The sequence below is a fragment of the Carassius carassius genome, chromosome 34 (genome assembly GCF_963082965.1).
Source record: "Carassius carassius chromosome 34, fCarCar2.1, whole genome shotgun sequence".
NCBI classification, from domain to species: Eukaryota; Metazoa; Chordata; class Actinopteri; order Cypriniformes; family Cyprinidae; genus Carassius; species Carassius carassius.
The window spans coordinates 21645857-21661228 of record NC_081788.1 but is presented as its reverse complement, the minus strand read 5'-3'; the positions used below and the strand labels follow the sequence as shown (position 1 = coordinate 21661228).

General features: G+C 36.1%; 1 protein-coding gene across 5 annotated transcripts in view; it reads right to left on the bottom strand.

Annotated features, from left to right (window-relative positions):
• The window catches only part of LOC132114736 (protein kinase C zeta type-like), a 117091-nt gene that overhangs the window by 46244 nt on the left and 55475 nt on the right, over positions 1 to 15372 (bottom strand). For all 5 annotated transcript variants that reach the window (XM_059523025.1, XM_059523028.1, XM_059523027.1 and 2 more), the window contains one exon: positions 4759 to 4844. In XM_059523025.1, coding sequence (XP_059379008.1) covers positions 4759 to 4844 — 86 coding nt within the window. The remainder of the gene's footprint in view (positions 1 to 4758; positions 4845 to 15372) is intronic.

The window sequence follows — 15372 nt, the reverse complement described above, 5'->3', positions numbered from 1 at the left end:
TCCCTCTTTGTCTGGAGAAGGCATTGTTTATGGACCACAACCGGTAAGTGAATTTTGTTATTTAAGTTGGTGCGTTTAACAGTTTCTGTAACTTATTACACAAAGGGCAACGCTGTTTAGCTTTGTTAACTAGATGTTAGGGCTGTGCAATAAAATCAAATGCTATTTTCATGCGCATCTCGTCAGTAAAAACGCTCCTGTGATTATAAGTACATCACTAAGACATGCTCCTGCCCACTTGCTTCTCAAAACTAGCCCAATCGTGTTTCCAGGAGGGCCGCGTGCGCTCAGCTGCTGTCAAATCACAACACAGGAACCGCTGGCACAATCAGAACTTGTTACGTATTTCTGAAGGAGGGACTTCATAGAACAAGGAAGTCATCAGCCCGTTTTTATGACAGTGAAAACAGCGGTATACAGATAGGAATTGTGTGAAAAATACTTTTTTTTTTACACTCGAAACATGAAGACGTTATATTGCACACTGTAAACACAATCAAAGCTTCAAAAAAGCACGAAAAACGGGACCTTTAACCTGTGCAAGCTTGATTCTGTATAGTTTTGTGTTCTGAAATGTGTGAAATTGCAATTTATCATGCAACACCAGTATGCCGTGCATCTTCATTGCTGCTGCAAAAGGCATGTTGTGTCTTCTATTCATATGAAATACTGTAATGATAATGCAAAAGTTTAAAAAAGAAAAAATGAGTCTCATATGATCAAAAAGGCAATAAAAACAGTAATTTTATTATTATTATTTTTTTCATTTCTATATATTTAAAATGTATTTCTGTGATGGCAAAGATGCATTTTCTGCAGCCATTACACTAATCTTCAGTGTTGCATGATACTTCAGAAATCATTGTTATAGGGTGATTTGGTGCTCAAGAAACATTTATCATTATTATCAATGTTGAAAACAGCTGTACTACGTAATATAATAATTATAATAATAAGCGTAAACAATTTTTTACATATGATTTATATTCATTTGTACATTCATTTATATATGCTACAGCAGTATTTTAATACATGATATATATTAATTTGCACATTAATATTTAATATTTAAAAGTATAGATATATACATATAAATTGCAGAAAATTGTCATGTAAAACTAAATTTCATATATTAACAATATAATCAATAACAATAAATCATTGTGAATAAAAATAAAATTACATAAAAATGTAGATTATGACACCTTTAAATTGTTATCATTGGTGTCTGAGGATGAAGGTTATGTGTTAAATGTTCGTCATCTTTGTCAGTGGTGTTGAAAATACAGGTCAGTCGGCTAAGAGATGAATGAAACCTGTGCTCGGTTTTTATTGAACGCGTCCTCAGAACAGCCGAGATGAGTGAAGTGCCTGGAAATGATCTCAGCGCATTACCACACAGACACACACACATACACACACTATTACAACACTTACCATTAAAACAGTGATATGACTGTCTAGAGTTTGCGCATGTCAATATCCATCACTTAATGTAAGTCATATGAAACCCCCACTTGTTTTCTTGAGTGAGCATTTTCAGAGTTCAGAGTTTAGACCAAGGTCAGTCCTTCACAGCCTGAGCAAATCTTTCAGATATCCATCTTTCATTAAATATCCAGAAATGAACACCTCAGGTGAATTCCTCTGATAAACCACAAGAAAGCACTGCAGATAAATTACTATAATTACCCAGATTTACAACTAACCCAATCAAATGTCTCCATTTCTGTAAGCCCTAAATTGCAGTTTTCTGTGTTTTAGCAGCTGTTTCTTATATTACAGGTGCCTGATGTTTAATTACACTCTAAATCTCCAACGGTCTGTCTGATACATCACAGATGCCACACCTGCTACCTATCGCCACCGCAACAGATGCCAATTTCCTTATTTATGACATCATAAATTAATCTCTGTGAACTCAAATGTAAAGAAAATCTGCTCCTCTTTTCAGTTTCAGACACAACACGTGATCAAAAACAACACAGACAGGCGGAAATACTCTCAGTAAACAGCACGCCTTGTGTCGTTCTGCCACATTAAAGGAAAAATACATTTCTAGAAGTCTCAAGAGGCTTTGAAATGCATTTGTTTTGTTTGTTAGATTGATGTCATGATGATTCAATAGAGCAGAAAGGATGTCACACATATGATGGATGACAATCACATGGAAACAGTGAGTAAAGGACCTGAAAGGTACAGGTGCATTATTTTTTTGCCTTTAAATGGCTTTGTTACAGTGATCGTATATGCCCAGTCTGTCTCAGAGGGCTGAGAACACAGAGAGAAACGGATCCAGAGGTGCTGATGGGAGGGAGGGAACGAGTCAGATCCTTAAAGAAAGGACAGAGGGAGGAAAAAACATGACCTACTTCATGTGTTCCATCCCTTGTTTCTATGGAGAACGAGAGGAGAAAAGTGGAAAAGAAGCAGGAGGGCTGAATGTGTTCCCAGACAGAGAGATGTGGCCACAGAAAGTACTAACTAACTAACTAACTTATTTTAAGTGAACAAGTAGGTTTTATGCTAAATTAAAGTTTATAAAAATGCAGTATGCTACATTATTGTCAGCTCAATTTACAATGTGTGAGTGGCATCTAGTTATCTTTAGATAGATAGATAGATAGATAGATAGATAGATAGATAGATAGATAGATAGATAGATAGATAGATAGATTTATTTATAAAAAATGTCTATATCAAACAATCAAATAAGTTATCAAATATTAAAAATAATCAAAAATAACACTAAAATATTTAAAAATAAACCAAAAAATTAAATAAATAACACACAATAACTATAAAAATAATATATAATATCCTGAAATATAAATAAAATAAAATCCTAAATTGAATAATCTAATAATCCTAAAAATTATTATGTTAAATAACAGATATTAAACATTGATGCACCTCACTGGAAGGTCTGACACCACTGCATTATGGGATACAGTATTCTGTACAATGTGTATTTTAACATATGCAGTAGATCTCCCATATATTCGGTTCATACAGAAAATGTGCACATTGTGCACAGTATAATGCAGCCAGAGGGTTGTGAAATGTTAGTATGCTATTGTGTACAATATTTTTGCACATTCTGTTTGATGCCCCTAATGGTGCAGAAATTACATGCTGCATCTTTAAAAAGCCACCTTTAGCTTGGTTAAATGTGTTTTGCAATCACAAACTCAAATGGATTTCTGGGGTAAGCAGAGTTTTGCACTCTCAGCAGTCTGAGATGAGCATTAGAGCTTTTCAAGAAATCTGATCTTAACAAAGAGACTCTCTAGACATAATTTTATATGATTTTGGAGCCATGTTTCTGCTTAGCTTGATGATGTCATCCTGCATTTCTACCATGTTGGTCATAATGTGGTCATACTTTGATCACCTTGATAAAGCGAGAAGAGTAATTTATGCTCATTAACGTGTCACACACCTGCTGTGAGTGGAATCTGTCTGAGGGCACTGTGCTCAGCATATGCCTTTCTCTCTCCGTTTTCTTCTTATCCTCTATCTCTGCTGAGAAGCACGGAAACTTCTCCAAGAAAAGGGATATTTCAGCTTTTGCAAGAATAGCACTGGCAAAAAGAACAATGTACCTCTCCGTCTCTCTCAGCTATCTCTGTTCCACCCTGTCTCTCTTCTATCACTCTCACTTATGTTGTTTTGGTGTTCTTCTTTGTCGTGGCACATGTTCTGCTCAGTTAAACAATGAAGACTGCTGCAGGAAGAGGTTTGCATTAACATAATCCCTCCAGGGATGAGATCTGATTAAAGTTCAGGGCATCACTGCATAACTATCTCTCCCATGACTTTCTACAGGCTTTCTAATAGTCATAATGATGTTTTTTATTCGAGCACTAGATCGGGTTGAAGTTGAAGAACTGGGACTAAAGCCAATGGTCAAGCATACCACTGTCTCACCAAAAACAATGACAACAACAAACGCTTTTTCACAGTCAACAGCTCAACAGATAATGATTGATAGTTAAAGAGTCAGATGCTTTTTGTAACAGTCACTACTACAGCTAAATATGCTAACAGTTACTCGGAAATCTACATACTGTAACAGACATAGATATTCCCTACTACAACTAAACGTGCTAACAGTTACTACTACAGCTGCTTAAAAATAGTCTATAAAACAAAACAACCATAAATGTGCAGATATTTATCAAAATAGTCACTACAACAGCTAATGATGTAGCTAATAATAGCTGCTACTACAGCAACTTAATCACTCACTCATTTATTCATGATCAAAAAATGTAATTTAAAGAGAAGCGTTAGACTATAGAAATACATTTACCATATATTAAGTAAGTACTTTGAGTCAGTACAAGCTTTTCATGTTTTTGAAAGAAGTCTCTTTTGCTCACCAAGGCTGAATTTATTTGATCAAAAATAAAGCAAAATTGGAAAATATTACTATTTAAAACAACTTGTTTTTAACTAAATGTTCTTGTATATTTTTATACAGTATATTTTCAATGTATATCCTCCAGAAATCATTCTAGTATGCTGATTTGCTGCGCAAGAAACATTTCTTATTATTATCAATGTTGAATAAAGTTTAAAAGGAAAGCATACATTTGTCTGCTATACCAGGACACTTCCCGTAACGTTGCTATTTGCTATACACAACATACAGTAAACAAGCCATACAACTGAACAAAGTGGGTTAAGTACATGTAGTATATCCAGTCAGACGTCATCATTCAAGATGGAGAGGACTAGAGGACTTTAACTCACCCTGTTAAAGCGCTTGGCCTGGAAGAGGTGCCCGTTCACCCGGTACAGCTTCCTCCATCGTCTAGCTCCACGGCGATAGATTGATTCTAGGAGAGAGAGGAAACAGTTGTATAGGAGCAGCATGAGGACTTGAGGAATTAAAAAAATCAATCCCAACACGGAAAGAGGGAAGTGGATTCAAAGAGGAGTGATCGAATAAGGGGGGGGGGGGACAGAGGTGTGGCTGGTCCTGACCCTGAACGTAGACAGATTTTCTGGATGAAAACCTGTCTTACAGAAGAAAGCTATCAATCCCTCCCTCTCTGTTGCTCTCTTCCCCTGTCTCCATCTGACCCACCCTCTGCTTCTCAGTCTCTTGTTTCTTTTCTCTTGTCGTTCTGTTATTCCCTGCAGCATTATTTCGGTCAAATGTTGACAGTCTCATTTAAGAAGTGACAAGCATATACACTGACCTTATTTGATTCAACCAAAACAAGACTCTGATCTGCTGACTGAGGTTTTATCTTTATGTCTCACATGAAAAATTACCTTTTTGGGAGGTTTCTGAGCTGACCTGATTGACCAAAATACTGCCTGCATCTGAAAATTAGGTAGGTGTCCAAAATAGTGTGCTAGAGTTTCTCATGTTGGTCCAAACCTGAATGACTTTCTGCAGAAAACCAAATAGATATTAGGAATAATGTTTTTATCACAATGAAAGTCAAGACAATCTCCACCCTGACAGACAAAAGTCATACAGCTTTAGAACAATGTGAGAGTAAATGATGTTTTGTTGCTACAGTTCCGGATGATGAAGTCCATGAAATCAACTTTTTTGGACAGCTACATGGCTACAGATTGCACTTTTCATCTAAAATATTCTATTGTGATTGAGCTTAGTGCAATTTGGGTTTTGAAGTTTTCCCACCACAGCACTTTTTCTCTGTTTTCTAGTTGCGTAGCACCAATTCTACACCGATTGTGAGTTTCTACTGCATAAACAGTCAACTTCTGCATAGAATCACCCCATAAAGTAGCTAAATTAGCTTATTGCAAATGACAATTATTTGAAAAGAATTATCCTCAAGCCCTGGAGATTTGCTGTGTCTGCTGCCGTTTACATGTTTCTTCCCTCAACTGCAGCTCAGTTATGTAAAACCAATAAAATATTGAAATATTGTCAAAACTTTCAAGTAGCAGCCACTAATGAGCACAGGAGGAGATTCAAAGGCTTGTGTGTACAAGAGAGAGATCGAAGCAAAATGAGTAAATGAAAGTCTGCATTAAGCCTTCAGAAACTCATGTGTGGCACAAAGTAGAGCTTGAATATTTAATTCCAGTAACAATATACATGCAGCTTTGGAGTATACTCATCACATATACACACCAGCCGCACACACACACATTCAGACTGTCGCTAATATCAAACTTACACAACATGAATGATTTATTAACAGAACATGATAAAGAGCAGTTCAGCATGAGGAGAGGAGCAGAGTTTTAAACTTTAACATCAAACCCAACTGGGGGAAAACAGCCACTGTCATGGTTTTATAATCTTGTTAAAATGATATGATAAATTGAAGTATTTTTCTGAATTGATTATTTCTTACTGATCATGTCGTGGAACACATGGAAACATAGGATGATGAAAAATCAGAACCTTCTTCCTAAAGAACTATATTCTTGTCATTGCTCATTAAAACAAATGGCCTGTCTAAAATCACATCATTGGTTGAATTAAAATGAGTCTGTCGGGCTGGTTAAACAACTGGAGTTACTTTTGATAATGCCACAGTTTTGACACCTACATCAACCTATAATTAATAACTTAATTATAGATTTGTCTGCATATTAAGCTTGATAGGGTAAAGAACTGACATGCTTAGTAATAGGTGCAATAAAAAACTAAAATGTCTGATAATATCTGTATCTATATATCAATTAATATTTAGCATCTTGGCATATGCCTAAAATTCATTCAATCATAATGATCATTACCATTCAAAATTTGGGCGCTGGTAAGATTTTCTATAACTCTCAAAAAATACAGTAATATTGTGAAACAAAATAACAGTAAACCTAAATGTTTTTTTTTGTACTGCTTCATATATGTCATACAACCATCACCCATTTTTCCAGGACACTTTGCTTAACAGAATGTTCAAAAGAACAGGATTTATTTGAAATGGAATACTGAAATGTAACAATATTTTATATATTATGTCTTTAACATCACTTAATTTCAATTTCAGACCCCAAATTTTTGAATGGTAGAGTACATAGTAATAAAACCCAGTTAACTGATTGTGTAAGATATTATGACTTTTTCACCTGAAATCCATTATATGTATAGACTTAATTAGTGTAAAACAAAATGCCACATACATATATAACATGTCATATTTAAATTTACACATTTCTTTGCTGATTTTCTCCAACAAATGTTTAAAACAGCCAGTCTCTACCTTACATTCTACCTTCTGGCAGCAAACAAAATAATTCACCATGTTCGTCTCCTTCAACAAAGCAGTGACAGACCTCAGCAGAACTATACACGATCATCCCCCTCACAGAGCACAGCGCTGCTGCAGCCCAAGAACAGCTGCTCAGGAAACAGCTATGTATTCGCTATCATAATCATCCAGATGGCCACTGAAACACCTGTTCTTCGACCTGTTTATGTCTGAAGCCCAGCCAACATCTTGGCTCAGAAACTGAATGTCAGAGATGAAAACGTGTATTTGTTATAATCTACCTCACAGAAGTCTCTCGTCTCAATCCCACAACTGTCACAGTCAGAAACTGCCTCATAATGTCCTGTAAAACTAAAGCAACTGTAAAAGCAAGCTTGGCTCTGACTTGCACTGGAAAATTTGGCAACATCTTTCATGACATATTAGTGATTTTGAGTCACAATGATGCATTCAAGTGATTCACTCATGAAGGAACTGCTTTTAAATCCTTTTCCTGCTTGAGTGGAGCTGATACCAATCGCCTAGTTGAGGGTGCGGCAGGCACAAATTACATTTTTCCATCATCACCATGGCAACACACACTCGCTTCCTGTGCCACGCGTGGCAGATGCCAGCAGCTCTGGTGGACGAGACATCCTGTCGTGAGAGTTGACACTCAAACACTCTACATGCAATAAATAACTGATCATCCAGCAACATCTACAACAAAAACAAAGTGATTTGCCAAATGTTGTGCAACAAAATGCATCACTGACAACACTGTGTAGTGCAAAAACAGGCATCAAAGGAGGAACATCAAAAATAAGAACTAGAAGCTCTACTTTTAAGATGCTGCTCTAAGCTTCATTATATCAGAGCAGTCTCTTATAATTTGGTTGATTTGTAGATATTTGCATCAAAAGCGCACATTTTTTAATTCCCCATAGCTAACACTGGTAGAGCATGCCACTAACAACACCATCCATGGTCATCGTTCCAGTTTCAGGGAACACATGAATCAACAAGGTTTGCCTTGAAAGTCACTTGCAAAGTCACTTGCAAAGCATCTAGAGCCAGATACAAAAATAATTCCTCAGTAGAATGTGATGGGAAAAAAACACAAAGGATATCTGCTCTTTCTCTCTTCTCAATCTGCAAAAAAAAAAAAGCTGGATCTATGCACATCTCCCCAAATCTGAAAGTGTTTGATCGTGGTTAACTTTCACAGGCCTAAAGACAGCATCAAATCATCAAAAACAAACACTAGGCGACTCTTCTGAATAGACTGCATTGCCTATCGAAAACAGTGCAGAACCAAAACAGTTTACTGACCAAAAACTGGAAAGAAGTCCTCAAAATCAAATATTTTTATTTATATTATTATATATTATAATTAACTGCTTTCTGCAATATGCTAAATTATTTATTTGACAAAACAGACAATTTTGTAAATGCATAATTTCAGAAGTGAGTTTTTCCAGCATAACACAAACACTAAATAATGTATTATTATTAGCCAGATTAGAAAGTAACAGATTCATTTAAAGGTATATGTGTGTGTGTGCACTAACGTGTTTGTGTCATGTGATATGGACGACAACAAGAACTGATTTATTTATTTCAGAGTAATGAAACTATAAAATGATTTCCCCCTCTCTGTTTTTCTGAATTTATTTCTTTATTTTTTTGCCAGAACACCTGGCATGATGTTGATGTCACAACACACAATTACACAGCAATATCTTTGCTTTAAATGTGTGTGTGTGTGTGTGTGTGTGTGTGTGTGTGTGTGTGTGTGTGTGTGTGTGTGTGTGCGTGCATGCAGGCTCTTGTTTTTGTGACATATCAGGACACAACTCTGTATTATGACATGGGTATGACACAGGTATTACAAGGAGAAGGTGACTTTTGAGGACATAACCCATATCCCCATTTTTCAAAACGCTTATAAATCATACAGAAATGCACAAAGTTTCCTGTGAGGGTTAGGGTTAGGTGTAGGGTTGGTATAGGGCCATAGAATATACAGTTTCTACAGTATAAAAATCATTACGCCTATGGGATGTCCCCACTTTTCACAAAAACAAACATGTGTGTGTGTGTGTGTGAGAGAGAAAGAGAGAGAGAGAGAAAGAGAGAAAGAGAGAGACAGAAAGAGAGAGAGAGAGAGAGAGAGAGAGAGAGAGAGTGAAGGACTAATTAAAAAGAGAGAGCCATGGTCTTTAGAGCTATCATCGTTAAGATCTATCTCTAATCTTATTAACTTCACCCCTACAGGGAGAGACCTACAGAAATCACACTGTGCTGTCGCCATAGTTACCCTGCACTTTTTTTTTGTCATTATTCCTAACATTTGACCACAGAGAGAAAGAGTACTCCATGTCCACCACCAGCAACATCACATGACCACTTCAGCTGTACATTTACCACTTCTACCTGGCTTGAAAAACAGCCATGAAAATAATATTTCACAAATTTCTCAGTTTCTCAAGCTATTGCATGGCTTCTGATAACTTAAATATAGTGCACAAGTCGTATAGACCACTTTAAAGGTAGTGAAATTGAAAATGCATCCTTTTGAAGAAAAGCAGGCCACAAAAGTTCTTCTGGAGTTCATTTCAGGAGTTCAAAACAGCTTTCCAAAGAAAACTTTCTGGTAAGTTAGGTCAAGAATGACCAGCCTTTTAATGGCAAATGTCTTGCAAATGTCACATTATGCTATTTTATCCACAAATATTGGATTTGATATTCCAAGATTTCTAAGTCATCTTGTTTTGTTGAATTGGCTCAGCAGAAAACATTATTTGAGGATAGTTTTTGCAAAGAGGTGCATAAGTTCAGATCAGTAATCAACCCGTTGCAAAAAGAAATGCTGAATCCAATAATTGATGATAATATAGCACGATGACAGTTTTGTTTGGCTTGGCATTTGTGATTGGAAACAGGGGGGTGGGTGGGGGGGGGTTGTGGTTAGTAAGTCACCAAGTTATAGTCCAATGCAGTAACATTTATAAATTCCTCCTCCTTGGAAATGGCTTTTATTTTCTAAAGAAGAAATCAAGATCACACTGGTGAGGACAAATAATATTAACCAATAACATCATGGCCTACATATCATAATTTAATCAAACCCTGATGGGTAAAACTAAGATATATCCAAACATTATTTCCCACTAGGGCTGGGCAATATGACAATATTGTCAAATATCATTATTGTCAAATTGTCTTGCAAGTATCGATATGTCGATTATAAAAGTCAGTTACAAAAGATAATCGCCAATATCGAGAAAAAAATTACAAATAGATTTTACATAGTCCTGTAGTTATCATGCACATATTTATTCACATGATATAGAATGAATGAAATGTTTTGTAGCCCAAGCTAGTAGCTAATTAATAGGAAATGAAAAAAAATTATTCTGGAATCACTTAATTTACTTAAGATCAGGAATTGAATATGCATACTCTTTATAAAATTATTATTATTATTATATATATTTTTTTATAATTGGAGAAATACAACAGCTAATTTTAGACAGATAACAAATCTTATAGCTTGACTACAAGTTTAATAAAACAGTGCTACATGTTAAGTAAATTAACTTATCATCATGAAATGTGTCTACTCAGGCGGCAACACCAAAAATGAAAGACAAACTTTGCTATGTGACATCAACGTGCATTTATCATTTTTACAATCACCACCAGAATGTCCACCTTCACAATGAACTCTGTTCAGTTCAACAGCTGTCTTCACGAAACAAAATAAATTTTTAAATTCTGGATAAGACCAGTGTACAAATTAACAACACTAACATTACAACAAAGCTAATGTTTTATATTAAGCACAAAAAAAAGAAAAACAAACCTTTAATTAAGTTAAGCTAACTGAGTAACAGGCTACTGTCAGATAAAGAAACAAACTGATATGTGTTTACGGTGGATGCCGGCTATGTTGTCTCCAAGCAGGTGCAGGGCGGATAGAGACGAGGCTTGAATAGATGATATTATCAGATATTGCAATATTTATTAAGGCGATTATCAATAAAATATTTTTTACATATCACCTAGCCCTATTTCCCACTGAAATTCTATTTCACCTAGAAATGCAACACACTACAGAAGTTAAATGTATGAAAAACTCATCACGTGAAACATTCATCACAGTCATCAGCACTTACTGTACATAAAATATGATCTATTGCACTTCTATATAACTCTCATCATAACTGTGCCCTCATTCCCCATCCCTACTGTCCTTAATTGCCTCATCCTCTTTAACGTCTACACTTAACCGCTGAAACCGGCTACTTAGAGCACGCTCGTGAACCTACACCCGTCATTATAAATCTGCCCTTGCTCCAGTGGATGGAGGGCGATGCTGCACCTGAGGGTATAAGCAGGACTGTAATAGAGTCCAACGCTGGCATTCTCCACACTGAACTGAATTAGCACAGCTGAAATGTGATCATACGACGCTACTTAAAGGGATAGTTCACCCAAAAATCTAAATTATGTCATTAATAACTTACCCTCATGTTGTTCCAAACCCGTAAGACCTCAGTTTATATTTGGAACACAGTTTAAGATATTTTAGATTTAGTCCGAGAGCTCTCAGTTCCTCCATTGAAGCTGTGTGAACGCTATACTGTCCATGTCCAGAAAGGTAAGAAAAACATTATCAAAGTAGTCCATGTGACATCAGAGGGTGAGTAAGAATTTTTTTCACCTGCTTTATTCCGCATTGTCTTCTCTTCCGTGTCTGTTGTGAGAGAGAGTTCAAAACAAAGCAGTTTGTCATATCCGGTTCGCGAACGAATCATTCAATGTAACCCCATCTTTTTGAACCTGTTCACCAAATCAAACTGAATCATTTTAAACGGTTCGCGTCTCCAATACGCATTAATCCACAAATGACTTAAGCTGTTAACTTTTTTAATGTGGCTGACTCTCCCTCTGAGTTCAAGCAAACCAATATCCTGGAGTAATTCATGTACTCAAACAGTACACTGATTGAACTGCTGTGAAGAGAGAACTGAAGATGAACGCTGAGCCGAGCCAGATAACGAGCGAAAGACTGACTCATTCTCGAGTCAATAACCGTTTCTGTCAGACGCGTCCGATTCGAGAGCCGAGGAGCTGATGATACTGCGCATGTGTGATTCAGCGTGAAGCAGACTGACACACAGAGCGTCTGAACTGAACTGATTCTTTTAGTGATTGATTCTGAACTGATTCTGTGCTAATGTTATGAGCCCAGGTTAGTGTTATCAAAAGACCCGGTACTGCGGTACCAAGTCGGTACTAAAAAAATTTAAATGTGACGGTACCATGTTTCTTTAAGTACCGGTAGTACCGAGGTCCCGTTCAAACCCGGTTCAGCGCTATGATTTCCGCGAAGCAGAAAACGAGGACGGAATCTCAAAATCCAGTCATGAAAATGAAACTTACATTTTAATATGGACAGTCATGGAATTTGTCAAAGTTAGCATAAATTAATCAAATCAAATCTCCATATGGACCAGTATCTGTAAATGTTAAGCCGCAAAAGTTGTTTGAAATATAAAAATCTGTGTTCTGCGCGACTCTGTGTGAATTTATGAATGGCAGAGACGTGCGGGTTTGTTTACTACATAGACTGAAGCGCATGACGCTTGCATTAATTTCAGCATCTGAGCTTCAGAGTTCTCTCTCCATCAAGCGATCTGAACTTTTCAGTTTATCTCAATGGACGCACAGCGCACCTGTATTTGATGCTCTGTAAACTATTTGTGAAGGCGCACGACTCACCGTCGCTTTACTGATTGCGCTGTTTCTCACACATGCAAAGAGAGAGAGAGCTAGAGTCTTACCATGCTGAATCGACACGCTACATGTAAACTATCCTTTGTTGTCTTGTCCTGTCAAAATAATGGAGTTCATTTAGAATTATTCAGATTCATTTTCGAACAAGCAGAAGACATACCGGTTTCTCCGGTAGTGGGCGGAGCTAATGCGCAAATGGCAATTTCATTGGCTGGCGCTGATCTAGTACCATCCCTGTTTTGATTTCACCAAATCAGTTTGACCGAACACAGACAACGTGATTAATATTCATGAACCCAGCAGCTTATCAATTCATAGTGCATTGTATATACATTAGTACAGAGGTGGAAAGTAACGAATTACATTTACTCGCGTTACTGTAATTGAGTAGCTTTTTTGTGTACTAATACTTTTTAAAGTAATTTTTTAAATCTGTAATTTTACTTTTACTTAAGTATATTTTGTTTAAAGTATTGTACTTCGCTACATTTTAAAACACATTAATTACTGAGTAAAAAAAAAAAAAAAAAAAAAATCGCTCCCTGGAAACTACGTCAGTAAATAATGGGCAGGAGGGCAAACTGGCGCTAAAATCACAAGAAAGATGCAGACGGTCAAAACAGGCGTTAGTGGTGCAGACACCGCTGAAAACGAAACCCCGTCATATTCTGAAGTTGAACTCGATGGAAATGAAGTGAACCCCTGGCCATATGTATGCTCTATTATGCAGTGTAAGCTGTACTTGCTTAGGAAGACCAAACTAGCAGCTTATAAAATCTCGACAAGACATCAACCCTTCGCAAGAATGTAGAGGTAAGCTAAATAATTGCATCGTTGCATTGGTGGTTAAAATGAAGCTTTGACATTTTAGCAAGAGGTTTTGCACAAATTAGCCAAAAAGACAGTGGTGAGGAGTGTGCTATATATATCATCTGCGATAATATCATATTTTTTGTTTTAATGATGTGCGCGCTTATAGTGCGTTCTTTCACTGTGTGATTCAGTCTCCTAAAATGCATTTAGAATGATCACAAAATTGAAGATATAGGGGCAGAAAATTCACATATTTATATAATTTCATACATTAAATCAAAATCACACAAAGAATGCCGTCTTTTCCTCCAAAAATCATCATGAATATATACATACATACATATATATATAACAGTTCAATAAACAAGTTAATTAAGAGACTTGCGTTTTAGACACCATATTGCCTTTTTTAGCTCTATTTCTACAACAGAAAATAATTCCAAACACAGCCACCAAAGCACAGTTTTGCATCTCTGAGCAACGTGACAGTGTTTAGTTCCTGAATGAAGCAACCGTTTAAATGATTCGGTTCAATCGCAATGACTCACTTATTAACAGTGACTTGCTGACACATACTGGCCATTTTAATTTCACATTTAAAGTATCTTTTGATTTTTTTTTAATAATTAATTTCTTATCATTTCAAATGATTATTCAACATTTTATGTCTTGTATATCAAAAAATTATTTATGCATTTGTAACTGCAGGTTAAATGCATTCTTGTCCTGCACTAAACAGTGTAATACATCTAAATGCCACTTCCAATGAATCTTCTGCATTTCCTCTGCATTAAAAGATGAGTTTGTTGATACTGATTTGCCTGGTAACAGCCCAAATGTTTTATTATTCTAAATAACTGATTCCTTTAATTAAAAACAACTAGTTTGAGATTAATAGACCTATACCAGGGGTGTCAAACTCAGTTCCTGGAGGGCCGTAGCCCTGCAGAGTTTAGTTCTAACCCTGCTCCAGCACACATATCATGTAGTTTTCAAATAAACCTAAATGATTAGATTAGCTGGATCAGGTGTGTTTAATTAGGGTTAAATCTGAACTGTGCAGGACTGTGGCCCTCCAGGAACTGAGTTTGACACTCTTGGCCTGTCCCATTTTTGACTCCCTCCCACTGTTAAAATGTAACTAAGTAATTTTTACTCTGAGTAAATTTTAAATGAGCTACTTTTTACTTTTACTTGAGTTGATTTTTAGACTGGTACTTTTACTTGTACTTAAGTAAAATTTCATTAATGTAATGGTACTTTTACTTGAGTAGAATATTTTTGTACTCTTTCCACCTCTGCATTAGTATGATAGTAGAATTAGTAGTAGTATTATCTTTTAATAATAATTAATATGATCTATTACTATTTTTTTTACAGAAACCCTCAATAACCAAAAATATCTTAAGCATCACCACCAGTCTTAAGTTCAGTAAAAAATGACAAATATGCATTCATTAGGCCTAAAAGTTAATTTTTACATAAAGGCATTGTGCTAGAAATATTACTATTATTTAGTGAAATGTATGTGATACTGCTACTACTGTTGGAAAAATTTATA